Consider the following 20,591-nt stretch of genomic DNA (forward strand, 5'->3'; position numbering starts at 1 on the left):
GCTTTCCCTCCCGCGTCGGGGGAGGTCGGCCACTTGTCAGGTGTCTCGGGTGAGGTGCGGCCCTGCCCCCTGCCCCCTGTCCCCACCAGGGGCGGCTTCCCACCGCGACCCCGCTCGCGAGGAGGAAGAAGGCGGAAATCTTTCGCTCCGCGGTCGGTTGGCGACCGGAGTCTTGATGGACGCGAGTACTGTCCAATGACTCTGCAGCGAGCCCGTTGTTTATGCACTTACAGCCAATGGGAGCGCGGAAGTGCGCGGAACAGCCAATGAGGACGCGACCGAAGCGGAACTCGGGGGCTGGGCCCCTTAGCGGGGCGGACGCTCTGTGAAGAGGCTGGTGCGGACCGGGGAGCGGCAGAACCACATCCGGTAGTGGGAGAGCTGTGTGGGCTCCTGCGAGTAGGAAGGTACGTCTGAAGCTATGGCTGCGCAAGCCGGGGCTGGGAGATAGAAAGGGGTTTAGCAGTCATTGTCTGAGCAAAAATGGGAGCAGTCCCTGTTGTGGGACCGCACCCCGGGCCCGGGCCCAGCCGGGGGACTGGACTCGGGGAAACTGGGCGGGTGGGGGAGGAAGGCAGGGAACTAGTACCGCGCATGCGCGAGTGCCCCGAGGGGGGAGGGGCGGGGCGTCTGCGGCGTCTTTGGGGGCGTCGAGGAACGCGCTTGCGGCGCGGGAAGGCTCGCGAGCCGTCGGGGGCCCGAGGCCTCTCTCGCTGCGTCTCGTGTTCCGCCTTCCTCCTGCACCTGGGGTGTACCCCCGGGCGCGGGCGCAGCTCGGCCGCTTGAATCCGGGGCGCGTCTCCTTCCTCTTCTGGTGGCCGCGCCCGCCCCGCCGTGACCCCGGAAGGGCCGCCGGGCGGGGGGCGCTGTCGGCCGCGGGTGACGTCACACGCGCTCCTCGGCGACCCGCGCGGTCCTTGGCTACTGAAAACCCGAGGCGCAGGCGAGGGGAGACTGGGTTTGGCCCGGCCCCGCCCCCGGCCGGCCCCGCTCCGGTCTGACCGGTTACCGCTGGGCAGGTGAGCTGGCCCCGGCCGCGCTCGGTCCGGAGTCCGTGGGCGTCTCTCGCCAAGTCCGCCCTGGAAGTGTGTCGTGGGCTGTTTGCTTTTTGTTGGGCGTCCTTGCTGGAGCAGGGTATTTTTGTACGTCGTGTGTGGTATTTTTGTACGTTTTTATTTTTTTTTTAAAAAGATTTATTTTTATGCATACAAGTACAGGCCAGAAGTGCGGGGGTGGGGGTGAGAGGATTCACCCGAGACAGAGTGGGGAGCAGAACAGCCAGACTGACTGAAATACACTGCTGCGGGGAGCAGGGGGCGAGGCAGGAGAGGTCTGCCCCGCCATGTGGGTAGCTCCCTGGCCTGGGATCGAACTCGTGTGGCTGTGGTCGCGGTTAGCCTCATAGTTGGCGTCTTAACCCCTTCCGCCACCAGGGAGGCCCATTTCTGTACGTTTATAAGCGTGGAATTGTCCCTCCTGTAGCAACCTGGGACGCATTGCCAACCCCGTCAGCCTTTCGTTGACGAAACCACACAAATCTCCTGAACTTGACACTGTTCTTTTGTGAATGTGTAACCCAGTCCAAGAGCTGACTGCCTCACACACAAAGCTTTCAGAGTTAAAGGTCAGCGGAGAATGGACTTTTCTAGTTACTTATTGATGATTATTTCTGGTCTATCTTGTGGTGGAGTGTGTAGCTTGAGAATTCAGCTCAAGAACGATTATTGAAGTTGTGTAACCACATTTTTTAAGCCTTCTGCAAATACACGTCTGTATTCTATTCTCTTCGGTGTTTTCTTTTAATCCTTTGTCTCATTTTTTGAATTTGGCTTCAAGAATCTGTTGACATTTAGATTCTTTGCTACTTCCCACCAGTGGAGACAGGGTTTAAATCCCTGGAGAAAGGCAGCCTGTGATTTGGAGTTTTTTCCATTATTCATCTTGTGGAATCATGGCTTTAGGTACCTTCTTCCCTTCCCTCCCTTCCTCACTGTCGATCCCCCTGAAGTCTTCCTCTCCTAAAGGTAAAAAAGGTTAATTTCATCCAGATACTTAGTCAGCTTTTCCACTTTTTTTTGGTCCTGATAGTGGATATAGTTCGTGTTTGTTGTAGAAATGCTGATAAATACAGAGAAGTGTGATAGGAATCAGCATGTTAATTTTTTTTTTTAAGATTTCTTTTGACCTGTTGTTGAAACTGCGTTAATGAAAATCGGCTTTTCTGCTGTAGAGTAGTAGAGAGGGCACCAGACTTTTCTGATGTTGACCAAGTCAATACTGATGTTGGTTTAGTACTTTGTAATGATTTCACAGGTTTTCTTATTGGCATTTAGTTAACTTGGAAAAGCAGGTGTTAATTAACCTTCCTTTACAGATGAGGAAGCTTAGATGACCTTAGGTAAAGTGATTTCCCCAAAGCTATGTGGGAGAAATTGTCAGGACTTCTAACTCCAAATTCAGTACTCATCCCAATGTTGAACTTTTTTTTTAACCTTTAAAGTGGGACCGATCATTCCTCATGGATTTACGTGAAGATCAAAGGGGAGAATACACTTTGAAAGTCACAACATTTTATATAAATGTAGTAGTCAGTGGTGTTACAGAAGGTACCACTGCTGACTTGAAGAGTTTCACTGTATTTCATAAACTACCCAAGAGTATTAATTTCCCCTGGGAAATGCTGAATATTCTCTGAAGAGTTTCACTGTATTTCATAAACTACCCAAGAGTATTAATTTCCCCTGGGAAATGCTGAATATTCTCTTGATGCTCTATCTGCTGAATTTTTCTCTTCTACTTTGACTTGGCTGTAGAATTTGGTAGAAGTGTCTTGCGTTTCACTGCATTTTGTTACCCCGGTTTCTAACCAAGTTCCATGGAGTGGCTCTTATGTTACACACATTTTGTTATGCAAAGACTGTTCACACCAAGGAGAAAAGACTGTAGAGATTGGAGTTCAGTGACCTCTCAAGGTAGGGTGCCCTCTGAGTAAGGTTGATTTGAGGTTGCAACATTCTTATTCAGATGTGGTCTACTTTTGTTGTGGTGACTCCTGATTGTTCTTAAGTATGGGAGATAGCAAAAGCCTTGTTCTGAAGGGGCTTACAACCAAATGTGTGAGGAGCAGTTCTGTCACAATTAACTGAAACACAAAACATTTGAGAAAGAACTTTAAGGGTAGGGTTGAGTGGGTGTGCTGTTTGCCCTAATACATGCCTACTTTCATTTGACTAACTGGTGTTATTGGGAGCGATTATGTATTTAGGACTCTGGAACCTTATGATTCAAACTGTTAAGCAGTTATGGTTATAGAGAGGTTCAGTAGTGTCAGTTTGGGACAAGAAGCTGTTGAAGGTGATCGACTTGCCATCGCCAGTGGAAACTGATTTGGTTCTGAGGCCAGCCTCCTTGAGAGAGGATCTATTGTTGGCTAATTCAGGGATTTTTGGTCCAGTTTAAGAGAGGGGTTTGGGATATCTAGGGTTAGACAGGACAGTGAAAGCACAGCTCTAGTCTAAATGGAATTCTTTGCATTTTCTGAAACCAATTGCTAGGGATTGCAAGGAAGGCATCAAACTATTGACTATTTCAACAAATTTTCTGTCACATCAGATTATCACTTAGTGGTATTAGGCTGTCTCAAAATGCCTGCTTCCCTGTGGGACAGGAGATACAGTGTAAATGTATCAGAGAAGAGTTATGCCATTTAAACAAGTCATTTTAACCAGTAAAAGGGTTTATCGATTCCAGCCTATCGTTTTCATTTAATTTTTAATTTGGGTAAATATTAAACTTCCAGCATATAGCAAGCTATGAGCTAGTGGTTGAATAATTTCTAAAAATTAATGTACAGGTTATGTAAATAAGGCCTGTGATAAATATCTTCTAAAATTAGGGAGAATCATACAGGATTCATGATTCTCATATCATGAGGATAGAAGAGTTACGATTATTTACACCAGTAACAATGGTTAACATGTTGAACCAGTTTTTATGAAATACTCTTTAAAGCACTTTATATTCTTTCACTTAATCCTCCACCCTAAGTGTAGGGAATATTATCCTGTTTTACAAATGAGGAAACTGAAGCACAGTGAGGTTAAGTTACAGAAATCCGCATGTCATGTAGCTAAGGAAATTAACAGCTGGCACTACATCCAGAAGGCCATGCTGTTAACTACTGTGCTAGGGAAGTGGTTATACAGACTTTGAAAATGGTTCTATAGGACGAACTACTGAAATTTTTTTTAAAAAGTTAAAACAGTTCCTTCTCTCTCTCTCTCTCTCTCTCTCTCTCTCTCTCTCTCTCTTTCTACTATATGGGATTTTTCTTCTAAGAATTTGGTCCTTTCTAGATGTGTGGGAACAGAGTGCAAGATGGTTGAATTACTGTCACAAGAATGAACTAGTTCCAACAAAATTTTGGCAAAATATACATGGCAAATTTTGACAGATTCTGACAAATTTTGGGATTCCTGCTGTAAGGATGAAAGTGTAAAATGAGACTCTCAGCCAAATTAAAGGAATTTGTTTATGATTAACACATGAACATTTACTTGTTATTTAGAAGTTCAGTCCAGGCAAATTTCCTGAGTCTAGGAGGCACTATCCACATTGTAGTCTATGTAAATAACCCCATCGTCCTATTCTAGAATTAAATGTAAAACTGGGAAGTGGGAGAGGTTTCAATTTTCAGATTTTCTTAAAAGATTTCATCTTATTTTTTAAAAGATTTATTTATTTATGCATACAAGAACTGGGGTACAGGCCAGAGGTGTGTGTGTGGGGGGGATTCACCAGAGACAGAGTGGGGAACAGAACAGGCAGATTGACTGAAATACACTGCTGAGGGGAGCAGGAGGTGAGTCAGGAGAGGTCTGCTGTGCCATGTGGATAGTTCCCTGGCCAGGGATTGAACTTGTGTGGCAGTGGCCATGGTTAGCTTCATAGGTTGTGTCTTAACTAACCCTTGCGCCACCAGGGAGGCCGGAGTCTCTGTTTTAAACCCAAGATTCTCATTTAACTTTATTAATTCATGTCACTGAGGTCCTTGGTTATTGGTTTTGTATGCGTCATCTGTTCATGGGACTGAGAATATTGGGACAAGAACTTCTGTTAGCTATAAATGCAATTTATTCTTGCTAAGCTGAGTTTACATGTGGGCATTGAAATGTAGGTATCTCTTCTATGCAGCTTCTGAGAGCAACTAGTTGAAACTAAGATAAAAACTTTGTAGTCTATCTGGCAAAACTTTTAGGCAAGAGTTTTAGTTAACTCATAACTTACCTATATCTTAGTTCTTGTCTATATGGAACAGACCTAGAGCAAACTATCATATTTCCTTGATTCTAAGACCTAACTTCCCTTGCATTTTAACATTTTTTGAAATTATGTCATATATACAGCATGTCATTTTTATTAAATGTATATTTTTCTTGCATTTTTTCACCGTCTCCCCTAATAAAGCTGTTATTAAATTTGTATCTAGAAAATTTGAGTTTCACTCAAATTTTAGAATAGGTAGTGGTGTTGGAAATTGATTTTCTTTGATTTAAAGCCATGAGCCATTGCTAAATAATAGAGAAATTTCTACTGGACACCTTCCCTACCCTCACAGCCTTTGATGGAACAGTTTTTTCCATCAGCAGTTGTAAGTGGGGCCTTCATTTCCCCTGGGAAATGTCAAAGAGTGAAAGAGGAGTTTGTCATTCTCCACTCAGTTGTTTCCACTCAGCTGGTCTGGTTACAGGCTGTTGCCCCTTTTCTAACAATCCTCTGAGTAGTTTTAAGAGCCCCTCCTTCCTCCCCTCCTCGCCCTTATTTTTTAACTCTTGAAATTGGAAGCAAGAGGGCTCTAGTGTTGTTGTTGTGAATACTGAGAAACTTGACTCTGAAGGTTGCTTCAATACTGTTGCAACTTCTGTCTGGGGATGTCATTAGAGGTGTTAATGGACGCCTTAAACAAAGACACTTTCCAGGTGCTGAATTCTGCCATCCTGTAAGTGGGCTCTCTAGAGGATTATTCCTCATGGTTATGGAAGGCTGTGGTTGGCACTGCAACAGCCTGCAATAATTGCACCATCTAGATCAAGAGGGCCTGGAGCCCCACGACTTAGAGGTGAGAGCAACAGCTTTGGTAGCTTCTGCCGCTTCTCACTGTATCCATCCTTAAAAACAGAACTAACAAAAGGACTGAGGTGAGTCAGATGTTGGTGAGGAAGGAAGAGGAGAGGAAATGAGGGAAAGCCAGACAGCCCTTTTAATTTTCATTTGTGAGAGAGACCAGGAGGAAAGAACAGATAGTGAGGCTGGTGAGTGCTGGGAGTGGATGGCATCTTTCCACTGCTCCAGGACTCATCAGGAGGTTGATTAGGGATTGTATTAACTTTTATTGTCCATATTAATTTTGCAGATTATTGGGGTTAGGCGCCACTGATTAGAATGAACATGAAATAGTTGGCTTGTTTTTGAAAACTTACCTTTTTTTTGGCACCCCCCTCCACTTTTTTTGTAGATTTGAAGTGAATTGACATCATGCATCTAATGAGAGTCTGGGAGATTTATATTTCGAAAAATGAACACTCTTGATTAGAGTTTAGTCCTATAGGCTGACCCATGTTTATTTAGAATTGCATGTGAGCAACACTTAAGAGCCTGCCTTTATGGTACTGATGTTATTTAACCTGTGTGTAGTTCAGTTTAAGTGTGCCCTTTCTGACATCTTGGAACAGTTGGAAAGAGCTGAATAATGTCTGTAGATCAGATAATAGTATTGTATCAGTGTTAATTTCCTGATCTTGATCATTGTCTTCAGGATATTCATACTTAAGTATTCAGGTATAAAAGGGCATTGTTTCTGCTTGACTAAGAAAAAAATATTTTCTAAGTGTACATATTGTCACATAGAGAGAATAAAGCAAATATGATGAAATAACATTGAGGATATTTGGGTAAAGGGCATATAGGGATTCTTTGTACTGTTTCAGCTCTTCTGTAGGCAAAGTTCAGAAATTTTGTAAAAAAAAATCCTTTCTGTACAAATTCCTTTTTCTCAGAGGTAAGCACTTTAAATTTGTGACTCAGTTTAGTTTTAAAATGCATTAGGTGGGGAGTTTCTGACATCTTCAAGCAGTAGTATAAAATTGCTCTGTGTTCTGGTGACTGAGTCCCTTTAACTAGATTGCTAATTGAGGATTTCTCAAAGAAATAAACTGTCTTTTAAAGGGCCAGATTACCTTCTGAAAGAAATCACATGCTAGCAGTGAAATAGTTTGAAAGCAGATGAGTTCATTTCCTCTGTCTACTTTAAAATGGTTAAGTATAATTGCAAATGTATTCTTGAAGGAAATATAAGTGAAAATGCTTGTTTAGGGTATAATGATTTTAGATAACTTTTCTAAACTTGTATGTTTGCTGTCATTCATAAGAAAGTTGTTTGTTATTTTGTATATGCTTTAGAAAAACCTTTTTTTAAAAAACGATTTATTTATGCTTACAAAAACTAGGGTACAGACCAGAGGTGCTGGGGATGAGAGGATTCCACTAGAGACAGAATGGGGAACAGAACAGGCAGATTGACCGAAATACACTGCTGAGGGGAGCAGCAGGTGGGAGAGGAGAGGTCTGCTGTGCCATGTGGGTCTCCTCCTTGGCCAGGGGATTGAGCTTGTGTTGCAGTGGCTGCAGAGAGCTTCATAGGTTGCGCCTTAACCCCTTGCGCCACCAGGGAGGCCCTAGAATAACTTTGGTTTTATCCTTGATTTTGCAGAGTGGAGGCTGTGTCCCACAGATTCTGCCATCATGAACATATTTGATCGGAAGATCAACTTTGATGCACTCTTAAAATTTTCCCACATGTAAGTGTTTTGACCTTAACTGCAGTTTCTTTATGCCTTTCCTTTCACATCTAGTTTCATTTATTTTTCCTAGTTTATTTTTGTATTTGTAAGCTCACATTAACTGTACTGGAAGCCAGAGGATATGATAACAACACCCAGATTCTAAAGGGCTGCTATATAGAAAGCCAGTTATTTTACTTTAAGTACTGAATGTTCCTATTTGGGGGACTTTTGGCTCTTTCACAGCACTTAAGAGTCTGTTAGCTGATTTTCAAAACATTCTTTTTTAATTGTCATGTAACTTTCATATAATCCCTGGAAAGAAGAGAGGAAAATGATTCTTAGCTTAGAGATGATACTGGTCCTGGAGTGATGGCATTATTAACCTTCTTTCCTAGAACTCCCTCAACACAGCAGCACCTGAAGAAGGTCTATGCCAGTTTTGCTCTCTGTATGTTTGTGGCAGCTGCGGGGACCTATGTCCATGTGGTCACTCATTTCATCCAGGTAAGAATACTTCACACTCACAGTTAGTATAACACATTAGGAAGAAACAAACTCAGTATGGTATAAACCTATACCCCTCCTTAATCATATTTCATAGTTTGGGATCTGAACTCATCAGAACCAGTCATTAAATCTGGGCTTGTAGAACCATTTAAATTTTCTGGCTGCTCTGCCCTCTCTAGATAACAGAGGGTCTTAACCCTGACACTGAGTCATGTGCCTGCTGACGTACAAGACCCCCAGCCACTGAGTAGAGGCATGATATGCATGTTAGGATTCTTCTACACAGCAACCTTTTAACCTTTTCTTCTGTTCTTCTTTTTGCCTGAATGACTGGAACACTTGGGTACAAAAAACTGATTGTATGATTGTCAGAGACAGGGTTGAGACCTTTAACGAATTGGGCCATTTTGCTCTCTGATCCTTTTATATTTACATGGTGAGTGAAAATCTTCAACAAACTCTATGTTAGGGGAGTTTGGATTTGGCCACCAGGAACAGAAGGAATTATCAAAAAGTTTGAAGCTCTTACTAGCCAAAACTTAAAAGTGTCCTTTTTAGTGTAAGTATAGGCTGTACCTGTATTGGCATATGTCACTATTTTTTTTTTTTTTTAAAGATTTGTTTATTTTATACAAGCATTGGGTACAGTCAGAAGTGCGGGAGGGTGAGAGAATTCACCAGAGCCAGAGCGGGGAGCAGAGCAGGCAGAAGGACCGAAGTACACTGCTGAGGGGAGCAGCGGGCGGCAGGAGAGGTCTGCGCGCCATGTGGGACCCTCCTCCAGTGGCCGGGGAGCAGCCGGGGATTGAACCGGCGCTGCAGAGGCTGCGGGAAGCTTCGCAACACAGAGCTCAACCGCTGCGCCACCGGGGAGGCCCGGCATATGTCACTATTAAGGAGAACTATCTTTATGCTCTGGCTTTTCCACACAGAGATAGACAAAATTACTCCAGACACTCAAAGAACAGCACTTAGTCCCTGGAGTTTAAACTAAAACTATTCCACCTTTTAGGCAGAAGTGACACTTTAGATTTCTAGTTGTGTGTCTCTGTGTTTTCAAGTAGTGTAAAATAGTCATCATTATTTGTAGATTTCATATTTGTGAATTTACCTACTCACTAAAATTAATTTGTAACAAAAAAATCAACATTCATGGTGTTTTTATGTACATTTGCAGTTATATTCTGAGCAACAAATAATTTGACTTCCCCACTGTACCATGTTCTAGCTGAAGTTAAACGATGCAACACACAGCCTTGTTGCAAGCTCTTTTACTATAAACGAGTATCCTTTTCATGGTCTATTTCGTACCAATTTTTTTTGCATTTTTGTTGATAATTTTGTTGTTTAAAATGGTCCCCAAGCAGAGTGCTAAAGTGCTATCTAATGTCCTATGAAGACTGATGTGCCTTGCAGGGAAAACATATGTGTAGATAACCATTGTTCAGGCATGAATTACATGGTATTGGCCATGCGTTCAATGTTAATGAATCAACAATACATTATTAAATAGGTGTCTTTGTCCAGAAAACATGTATAAAATAAGGTTGTAAATGATCAGTGGTTGAAAATGTTGTGATCAGAGGCTTGCAAGAATCTAGCCTTTAATTCCTCCAGGAACAATTGTTCATTGTTCACTAATTCGTTTGTTCACATGCCTTTTCTGTGAAAAATGGCAATTGACTAGCTCTTCACGGAAAGCTGGCGCCTCATTGTCTATATGTATCCTTAACAGTTTCTCACTTTTTCTAATGCCTGTAGCTTTTGCAGCTTAGTTTTTATAAAAATAATTTTTTTCTTACAAAACTAACATGTTCATTGTTGAGAATTTAGAAAACAGACTAGTGAAAATATATGGGAAATACAAAGCATCTTAATCCCACCATCCAGAAATAACTACGGTTACCATTTTGGTACTTACCCTTTGTCTCAACATTCAGGCTGCTGCAGCAGAGTACATAGACCGCGTGGCTTAAACTACAAACATTTCTCAGTTCTGGAAGGTGCAAAATCAGAGTGCAGACAGAGTTGTTGTATGGTGAGGGCCTGCTTCGTGTTTTGTAAGTGGCCATTTTCTCGCTGCAGCAGAAGGGGCAAGGGAAGATTCCTTTTCATGAGAGCAGTAATTCCCTTTTTGAAGGCTCCGCCCTTACAACTTAATCACCTTCCAAACACCTTAAGTTCTTCCAGATGGAGGTTAGGATTTAAACATGAATTTTGGGTGGACCCCAACATTCAGTCTGCTTTCTCACACATATTTTCTCTATGTGTATATGTCTTCCTGTGTATTTTGAAGTGTTCACAAAGGGATCATTTCTACTTGTTCTACAAATTGGAATGTGCTTTTAAAAACACCTATCACTCTGCTTCATCTTTTCTATTTTTTGCGCAGGGCTCATAGCTTGACTTTTAGGTAGTTGTAGTTGATGGACTACCCAGCCCGGCGAAACCTACAACACCCACTGTGGTCCTTCAACGCTTCTGGTTTCTTTCCTCAGCCTCCACCGCCTCTTACATTGTCTCTAGGTTGAAGGAAGTATTAGGAAGTTCAGATGATTTGCACAATGAAGAAGCAGTGAAGTCCAGAAAATTTGTTAGTTTTAAGTATTTAATTTTTTTACTCTGCATCTAACAGGCTGGCCTGCTCTCTGCATTGGGCTCTCTGGGCTTGATGCTTTGCCTGATGGCAATACCTCACAGCCATGAAACTGAGAAGAAAAGGCTGGCGCTTCTTGCTGGATTTGCTTTCCTTACGGGTATGTTAAGGGATTAATCTAATTTTGCGGGTACTAGAGTGACTTTTTTTTTTTTTTTAAGATTTATTTATTTTATTTATACAAGCACTGGGTACAGTCAGAAGCACGGGAGGTTGAGAGGATTCGCCAGAGCAGGGAGCAGAACAGGCAGATGGATGAAGTACACTGCTGAGGGGAGCAGCGGGCGGCAGGAGAGGTCTGCACACCATGTGGGACCCTCGCCGGTGGCCGGGGATCGAACCGGCACTGCAGAGGCTGCAGGCAGCTTCGCAGCCCAGTGCTCAACCGCTGCGCCACCAGGGGAGGCCCTAGAGTGACTATGTTTTTAAAGAATTACTTCTTTATTGTAAGATTTTTGCGTAGAACAACTGGGGCGTAGGCCAGAGGTGCGGGGGTGGGGGGTGGTGGTGAGAGGATTCACCAGGGATGGAGTGGGGAACAGGAGATCCACTGAAACACACTGCCAGGGGAGCACCGGGTGAGACAGGAGAGGTCCACTGCGCTGTATGAGTTAGCTCCCTGGCTGGGGATTGAACTCAGGCTGCTTCAGCCAACGTTGTGGTAGCGCTGAGACTTTAATCCCTAGACCACCAGGGAGGCCTAGGACTATATTGTTAATATCTTTTTAGACTAAGGCCTGAGAGTTGTTTTGTTTTTTTTTTGATTCCCTTCAACTGGCACACTTAATGTTGTTCAATCTTCTATTTGAATATATTTTGCCTTGTACTGCTTTCTTCATATAGGTGAACCTTGCTTCCCCATCTAGAGGGTAAGCTCTGTGACTAGTGACTCTGACTTCTGCTTTTGTATCAGAAAATAAGCATTTGTGTGCTTGAATGAATAAAGTTCAAAAATTTAGGTGGCTTGACTTGTTAATGGTGGAAGATGTGGGAATCACATAGGCCCAAGATTCAGACTTCTTCGGGCGCATGCTGCTGGCGTGGGGCTGGGACCCGTGGCAGCTCTCATAGGCGCATCAGTTTGCACCTTGTAGACGGTTAATTAAGCCACACATTGAGTTCCGTCATAGGTGCGTATCAGCTCTGCTTGGCTGAGTCTCAAAGAATAAAAGCACGGGGAAGCAGGACTCAAAACTACATAAAATACTTCCAAAGCAACAATTGAGTACAACTCGTTCTAAGTGAGTCTGATATATATGGTGTTGAAATTCTAGAAAGGAAGGGATTTAGAGATTAAGATTTTCAGATCAGCAGAAGCTGGTGTTTGAAGGCATGAAGAAGTAGATTTATCAGAAGGAGATGGTAGAGTAGCCAGAGGAGAGGAAATGTTGGCGCGGGAACAGATTGCTGCTGTGTCCTCTTGTTGGCAAGTGTTCACCTCCAGAACCGGTCTGGCCTTTTTTGCTACAAAGGCATTCAGTCCTACATGATGACTACCAGGTGGCTCACCACTAGACTCTTTGCTCTCTTTATCCTTCTCTTGTATTTGAATTCCTGATCTGGCCCACATCATGGGCTCATGTCACTCCTTTTTGGAATTTTGCAGCCTTATGACTTGTCTCGAAAATGTTTGCTGTGTTTGCTCAATTTTTCCTGGTGTCATCTAGGATTTTTAGCTAATAGGACAGTTTTTGCATCTGTCAATAAAATAACTCAGTTAAATTTACATTCTCTTAAAAATAAGGATGGAGGAGAGATTGATTTCTTTTGTACACATTTCATGTTTGTCTTAGGAGCATGGCATACCTGTGCCATTACGTCACCAACTTTTAGGTGAGTGTCTTCTTCAAGAATTGATAGTAATATTGTGCCTGGGACTTCTTGTTTTCTAGGAGTTGGCCTGGGCCCCGCTCTGGAGTTGTGCATTGCCATCAACCCCAGGTGACTTTGTCTTCTTAGTTGTGTGAATATACCCTTTGACTTCAGACCTCTGGCCCTCGGTCTAATGGTCTTTTCCTTAACAGCATCCTTCCCACCGCCTTCCTGGGCACAGCAATGATCTTCACCTGCTTCACCCTGAGTGCACTCTATGCCAGGCGCCGTAGCTACCTCTTTCTGGGAGGTAAGTGTGAACTGGCAAACAGTGGAGAGAGTCTCTGCTCTAGCAAGGATTCTCACCCAACTTCTTGTGACTGTTGAGATTGAAAACCTTCATTTTCAGTGGGGGAAAGTAGGAATGATCTTACTGGCATTGCTTTGCTTTATTTTAGCGTCTCTCAAGATGACTTTGTGTTGTCTTACAGGTATCTTGATGTCCGCCATGAGCCTAATGCTCTTTTCTTCCTTGGGGAACCTTTTCTTTGGATCCCTTTGGCTTTTCCAGGTAAGACTGCATATAACTTTCTAGGACCATTTGCCTAACTCTAAAGCAGACTAAGAATCCTTCAAAATACTTTTGTTGGGAAATGCTCGTGAAGCCTCCCCTGTATCCCTCCTGGGATAGAGCCTTCTGCTACGGGTGAAAGGTCAGACTGACCGGGCATTGCACATTTGTCAAGAGATGGAGAATTATTCATTTTTCTAAGGCCACTTCAGTGGTGGCTCCTTGTTAAAATGATTGAAACTCTTCCAGTGGCCTAAAATATAAATGCAGAATTGTGCCTAGGAAAGTAATGTGGTCTTTACTGTAGACTTTAGTTTCCATGACTATTCATGTCTCTGTGGTTAGCATTTTTTTTTTTTTTTTTAAAGATTTATTTTCATGCATACAAGAACTGGTTGTAGACCAGAGGTGCGGGGTGGGGTGGGGTGGGGTGAGAGGCTTCACCGGAGAGTGGGTAGCAGAACAGGCAAATCTACTAAAATACACTGCTGAGGGGAGCAGTGGGTAAGACAGGAGAGGTCTGCTGAGCCATGTGGGTTGCTTCCTGGCAGGCTGGGACTCAAACTATGTGCTGCAATAGCTTAATAGTGCTGTGTCTTTAACCCCTGTGCCACTAGGGAGGCCCTTCTGTGGCTAGCATTTGATACTTCTAAGTGGCCTAGAGCCAGAAAGAAGTACGACTGTCTTTTCCCTACAGTATATACCGCATGGTAACTTCACCTCATTCTTTTATCAGGCAAACCTGTATTTGGGACTGGTGGTGATGTGTGGCTTTGTCCTTTTTGATACCCAACTCATTATTGAAAAGGCTGAAAATGGAGATAAGGATTATATCTGGTGAGTGTGAAAACTGGTCTTTATGAATATAAAGGGTGAGGCATACTGTTCATTCCAAGGCTCTTTTCTAAAATTCTGGGATAATCCTTTGCCTGACCCACCTTTCTCTCCACAGGGGGCTGAGGGTAGAACAGGTTCGCTGAACTTATGGGGACCATCTTTGGGAGAGTATATGGTCGGGTACCCATGGTGATGGAACAAATCTCAGGACTAGTTATTGATAGTTCAGGGGTCAGACATGGACCTCCGCAGAGTCTAAGCCCAGTTTTCCTTTCCTCTGGTACGTGATGGCTGCTTTGCGTGAGAAGGGACCCTGACACTGGAGTCACTTTCTAGATAGTGTTGAAATGGGCATGGGGGTGGGGCTTTATGTCATTTGCCTTTGTGAACTTATAAAGAAAATTGGGAAGTAGAGTTCGCCATCTGGTTCTCTTTCAGGCACTGCGTTGACCTCTTCCTAGATTTTGTTACCCTCTTCAGAAAACTCATGATGATCCTGGCTATGAACGAGAAGGTTAGTCGGCCCCCGACCTGGCGCTGAGCTCAGCATGTCTGTCCTTCAGATTTGAAAACCTCACACACTGTGTAAGGTCCAGGGTAGCTGTTGGGCAGGCCATTGGTAAGAGGTGAGCCAGAAATCTTTAGCTGGTGGGGGAAAAAAGAACAAATACAAATAATCCTTAAAGAGAAAAAAGAATCTGAGATTAGTATCAAAGGGAAAAAGCTAGTGGCAGCGACACCCAGACATTGAGAGTACATAATACCGGGTTCATTTTTTTTTTCTCCAGAGACACATTGTGTACATGGTTAGAGTCTGACATGGTTAGTGTCTGACATGGTTCAACAGGAAGGGAACAAACGAAATGAGGAGCTTTTTTAAAAAGGAGCAAGAGACAGTGCAGTGGTCGCAGCAGGAACTAGATGGGTTGATGGTTCTTTGCCTGAATGGACCGAGCACCAAGGTCATTGCCCCAGTTTCTGTCAGAACAACTCAGTGTTGAGTCTTTTAGTACATTGGGCTTTACCTAACATGGAACGAGATTCTCTCTGAATCGTGGTTTATGCCCTGGATTGATGCTGCCTTCTCAGGTTTAATGGGGAAGTAGTGGTCTGCACTTCTGAGTTTTTTTTTTTTTTTTTTTATAGAGGCATTTTTTTTAATTTATTTGTTTGTTTGTTTGTTCGTTCGTTTTGTTTATACATGCGCTGGGTACAATCAGAAGCGCGGGAGGGTGAGAGGATTCACCAGAGCCAGAGCGGGGAGCAGAGCAGGCAGAAGGACCGAAGTACACTGCTGAGGGGAGCAGCGGGCGGCAGGAGAGGTCTGCGTGCCATGTGGGACCCTCCTCCGGTGGCCGGGGAGCAGCCGGGGATCGAACCGGCGCCACAAAGGCTGCGGCAGCTTTGCAACCCAGCGCTCAACCGCTGCGCCACCGGGGAGGCCCACTTCTGAGTTTTTTAAGGTGACCTGCCAGGCCGTCGTCCTCGTTGGTTGGCACCTGAGATGGGGGTGGTCGAGTGGTCGGGCAGCTCTCCCAGATGCTCTGGGCGCGGGAGTGGGAGCAAGCGCTTAACTCTTGTTCTTGTCAAAGTGTCAGCAGACTGGGGGACCGCCAGTGGAAGGTGGTTAAGATTCGGTTCCTGCTGTGTCATAGGAGCATTTCTGGTTCTTTCCTGTTGGCCTGACCCCCTCGGGTATGGGCTCGCTCAAGAGCTTTAGCTGGAATGGTAGATGCCAAAATTAATTGATTCCCCCCCTTCGTTTCTAGGATAAGAAGAAAGAGAAGAAATGAAAGGCCATCTAGCCTGTCCCGGTTTGACTTCCCTCCACCCCTCATTTCCTCTTTGCACACATTACAGGTGGCGTGTTCTGTGATAATGAAAAGCATCAGAAAAGCTTTTGTACTTTGTGGTTTTCTCTATTTTGAATTTTTTGATCAAAAAACTGATTAGCAGACTATAGTTTGGAGTTTGGCTTCACATTCCCGAGGTTTGTCCCCATTCCCTTCCTCTCAGCCCCATCCCTAGCCTCTTCCTTTGCCCAGGCTGCCAGTCCTCCGTGACGAGGAGCGTGACACAGAGGAAGCAAACTCCAGGGGTCTGCTTTCCGACATGGCGGCACCAAGGGATTCGGACTGTTCGGTAGCGCCTCCTCGCCTGTCCCTTCCGCAGCGTTACTCAGCTGGCGCGGTTGTTGTGGAACCAGGCAGTGTTTGCCACTGAAAAGAAGTTTGCTGGTGGGTCTGAGCTTCTGTCAACCCCTACAAAAGATATGAAGAGCCTCTTTGGTGGATGCTTTGCTTCCTTGAATTGCCCAAGTTGCTGCAGGTCTGGCAGACACGCCTTTCTGCCTGGCCGTATGAAAGGAATATGAGTTTGTGTGTGTGTCCCCTTTCCTGTCTCTTTTCTGGCCCTCCACGAGTCGGCCTGCTCTCCGGCCATGGGGTGGGAGGATTTCAGCACAAAGGGAAGACCTTTTCTTGTGTGGCATTTATGAAAAGGCTGTGTGGCAACCATAGAATCCCCAAACTTCCTGAGTTTTTTTTTTTTTTTTTTTTTTAAACTGGTTATCACCTTAGTTGCTCCACCAGCTGACTGTGTTAAATGTTCTAGAAAGGAAGATACAGGGAAGGGGATTGGTTGAGCCATGGGGGTAGTTGGAACTAATCCTGGGAGACAAACCCAGAGAAGGACTTGTTTGGGGGAGGGGAGAGCTAAAGCTGATATAACTGAGTGGTTCTTTGATCAGATCAACAGAGTGGGAATGTGATGACGTGGGCGGCAGCATTCCTCACAGTTCCTCGGTGCATTTCTCTCATTTCCCACCTTGACACAGTGGTCTCAAGCCAGAGACTCGGGGCAGTAGGTGTTTGTTTTCCACATGTGCTTTAGTTTTTGGCTTGTTTACCTGTTGAACAAAAATGTACAACCTTCCAGAGGAGGCCCAGGTACTAAACCTGCAGTATCTGATCCCCTGCAGTTTTGTGCTTGCAGGTGTAGGAGGCAGTGCTAGTGGGGATCCCCAGCTCCTCCCGGGGGTGGCGGACGGACAAGCAGCCTTGGCAGCTTGTAGTTCTGGGATTTCAGGGTAAAGGGGCCTGAGCCATTGAAGGCGCGCGGCGGCTGGCCTCCCCGTGAGGCTGTCGCTGTGCACAGCCGGCGGCCCACGGAGTCGCCCCGTGGCTGTGGGGGCACAGTGCACCTAGGAACAGAATGCTTTGTTCCTGGGCTGTGTGTATTCCTGGAGGGACATGACACTGCTGCCTCCAGTCTCTGGCTTGAGAACTTACTAAAGCGACTTCCTTCTCATGCAACCCCCACTAGCAACTTTCCACAAATTGGTTGATTCTCTGCTAGTTCTGAGAATCTGAATTATATCTCTTGAAGCCAAACTCCACCTCTTGTGCTTTTTTGCTTGGGATAAAGGAATTTTTCTTTAGAAACAGTGCCAAGAATGACAAGATATAAAAAACTACTTTTAAAGAAAATGCCTAACAGGTTTTTAATACAGTAATCACTGTAATTATCACTTTCTTTTCTAGTTCCTTCGTTTTCAGCTCAGGCTGCATTCTCTAACTCATACTGTGAAGACAAAGGTGTTTTTGATTCAGAAATATATGAGATCTACATAGTCTTAATTTGTAAAAAATAAAGAAAATTCCTTAACCTTTCCTGGTAGTGTGTGTTAAATTCCGCGTCACAGTTGAACATCGGTCTTGGGTATTGTCTGACTTGCTGGTGGGGGCGCTGGGAGTCAGTCAGGATGACATTTCTGCTCAGGTTTGAACAGTAAAAAACAAGGCCCACCCCCCATCCCCACCCACACTTAGGTGCTTGTTCCGTGGTGCTGCAGCTCGCCACAAATGGGGATTTTCTCTGTTCACTACACAGCCCGGGGCTTTTTCTGGTTCTCCCCCTTCGCTTTTACAGTAAGTGGTTTATGGTGACCGCATTTGCAGTTGGTTCCATTGTACCGCTGTGCTTTGGAATTTGGGGACTCATTCTGCGTCTACCCACTGTGGCCAGGCTCTATTCTGGGTGCTAGGAACCACCAGTGAACAGTATAAATAAAAATCCTGCCCTAATAAGAGTGTGTGAAATGATAAACAAGTTTGCATCATAATCAGATACTCCATTTTGCCATGCCTGCCCTCCGCTTGTTCAGGTCGCGGATTTGCCTGCTGGGCCGCCCACTCCCCGTTGACCTCTTGGGACTCCACCCGCCCCCCCGTCCCAGTTAAGGGTCTCCGCTTCTTTCCCCGACTGGAAAGCGCGCCTTAATTATCTTTTCATCTTTTTTTTCTTTCTTGCTGACGGAGAAGTCTCGACTCCAAAGCCCAGTTTTGCCCTGCGCTGCCTTCTGTTTTGGGTCTGGGATGCGAAGTCAGGAGCAGAATGGGGCTGTGACGACTTGGGAGGCAGCAAACACAGGTTTTGTTTCATATTCCCAATAGCCTTGAGTAACTTCACGGTCATGACAGGTGTGGGTGCGGGGAGAACACGCAGGTGCTGTCCCCAGCAGCCCCTCCTGCTCCTCACCGTTGCGCTGTATAGGTTGGTGCCACCTGGGCTGATCCCGTCCTGGCCATTCTGGCTGGATCTGGTGGCGCCTGCTGGGTTGAGAGGGCGATGGCAGCAACATCTCCCTCAGGAGAGTGTTTCGGAGAGGACACCTGAGCTAAGGCTGCATCTGGAAAGCTGGAAGTGATGAGGGAAGAAGAAAAGCGATGAGGGAAAACAAAGCCAGAGGGAAAACAAAAACACCGGATGATTTCACGTACAGCAGGAATATAGGGGAGCCTAGAAGACAGTGTGGGAAAAGATAAGAGTACACAACACAACAAAGCACAACAGACAATTACAAATCAGACATGCTGCAGGGGAGGAGGAGGGAGAGGGCTCGGAGGGAGGGAGGAGAAGAGACTGTGGTGATGGTGCCGGGGAAGGAAATTCTATGGGGACTCAACCTGAGGGGGTGGCGGAAGAAAACACTGTTTTGAAAAAAAGGAAAAAATTAAAAAAAAAGCCATGGGAAAGACTTCCCAGATCAAGAGGTATTAGAAAAGGCACACGGTTGGCATGGGGCGTGCTGGGTGAGACAAAGTTGTTTTGCTGAGTTGGAAAGCTTAAGGAGGCTAGTAGGAAATGCGATGAAGGTTCAAATAGGTAAACGGGGCCTCCCTGGTGGCGCAAGGGGTTAAACTCAGCACTCTGAAGCCAGCACCAGCCACTGCAGCGCGAGTTTGATCCCTAACCAGGGAGCTGACCCATGTGGCCAGCAGACCCCTCCTGTCTCTCCCGCTGCTCCCCTCAGCAGTGGATTTCAGTAGATCTGCCTGTTCTGTTCCCCACTCTGTCTCTTCCCCCCACATCTCTGGCCTACACCCCATCTCTTGCATGCATAAATAAATATTAAATAGGTAAACAGCTGGTTTTAGGTGCTAAGGAACTGGTTTTGTCCTGTGGGAAGCAGTATGGAAGGGCTGTGAGCAAGGGAGTGGTCAGGTCACATTTTCCCTTCTCAGGTAACTAGAGAACAGCCTGGGAGAAGGAAAGGTGCTTATATGCCAATGTGGCTGTAGTTTCTCATCTCCCACTAAAAGGAGCCAGAGCCTTGAGAAGTGCATAGAGGTCTGCATGGGGGGTGTCCAAGATGAACCTGGAACGTGGTGTTACAGCAGAGAAGCTACCAAAGATGACTTACAGGGGCCTCCCTGGTGGTGCAAGGGGTTAAGACACGACCTGTGAAGCTATCCGCAGCCACTGCAGCACGAGTTCAATTCCTGGCCAACCAGGGAGCTACCCACATGGCGCAGCAGACCTCTCCTGTCTCTCCCGCTGCTCCCCTCAGCAGTGTATTTCTGTAGATCTGCCTGTTCTGCTCCCCACTCTGGTGAATCCTCTCACCCCCCACACCTCTGGCCTGTACCCGGTTCTTATATGCATAAACAAATCTTTTTTTTAAAAGATGGTAAAAAAAAAAATATATATATATAAAAGATGACATAATTCACCAGGGCTCAGGCTAACCTAGAGAGACTCCTGCTGGCTGAAGATGGATCATTTGAGCTTTGATAGAGTTGCAAGTGCAGTGGATGGAAAAATTTTAAAGCCCTAAGATCATGGTGACATTTTAAAAATATATTATTGGACCTCCCCAGTGGTGCAAGGGGTTAGAAGCTGTCCTGCAGCCACTGCAGCATGAGTTCCGTTCCCACCCAGCCAGGGAGCTAATCCACATGGCACAGCATGTGGAGATATACATACACACACACACACACACACACACACACACACACAGCTCCCCTCAGCAGTGTATTTCAGTAGATCCACCTGCTCTGCTCCCCACTCTGTCTCTGGTGAATCC

At 45.2% G+C, this 20,591-nt stretch overlaps 1 protein-coding gene across 2 annotated transcripts; it reads left to right on the forward strand.

Annotated features, from left to right (window-relative positions):
• Positions 1–307: 307 nt before the first annotated feature.
• On the forward strand, positions 308–17,907 carry TMBIM6 (transmembrane BAX inhibitor motif containing 6). 2 transcript variants are annotated; one of them, XM_037514692.2, is made up of 10 exons: positions 308–407; positions 7,769–7,856; positions 8,237–8,345; positions 10,984–11,104; positions 12,897–12,945; positions 13,029–13,126; positions 13,308–13,387; positions 14,124–14,224; positions 14,663–14,738; positions 15,994–17,907. In XM_037514692.2, exons 2-10 carry the CDS (start codon positions 7,801–7,803, stop codon positions 16,015–16,017), a joined length of 714 nt encoding a protein of 237 aa, XP_037370589.1. In that variant the 5' UTR covers positions 308–407; positions 7,769–7,800; the 3' UTR covers positions 16,018–17,907. The 2 variants fall into 2 exon arrangements, with proteins under 2 accessions (XP_037370589.1, XP_037370590.1); XM_037514693.2 differs by lacking the exon at positions 308–407 and adding an exon at positions 947–1,019.
• Positions 17,908–20,591: the final 2,684 nt, after the last annotated feature.

This window comes from Talpa occidentalis, unplaced genomic scaffold (assembly GCF_014898055.3).
Source record: "Talpa occidentalis isolate TD23 unplaced genomic scaffold, MPIMG_talOcc4v2.1 talOcc4.16, whole genome shotgun sequence".
NCBI classification, from domain to species: Eukaryota; Metazoa; Chordata; class Mammalia; order Eulipotyphla; family Talpidae; genus Talpa; species Talpa occidentalis.

Excerpts from the sequence above, each read along its gene's own strand:
- TMBIM6 (XM_037514692.2), top strand. The coding sequence starts at position 7,801 with ATGAACATATTTGATCGGAAGATCAACTTTGATGCACTCTTAAAATTT. Across the intron at positions 8,346-10,983 it reads TGGTCACTCATTTCATCCAG|GCTGGCCTGCTCTCTGCATT; the intron begins GTAAGAATACTT and ends TGCATCTAACAG. Across the intron at positions 13,388-14,123 it reads GATCCCTTTGGCTTTTCCAG|GCAAACCTGTATTTGGGACT; the intron begins GTAAGACTGCAT and ends TTCTTTTATCAG.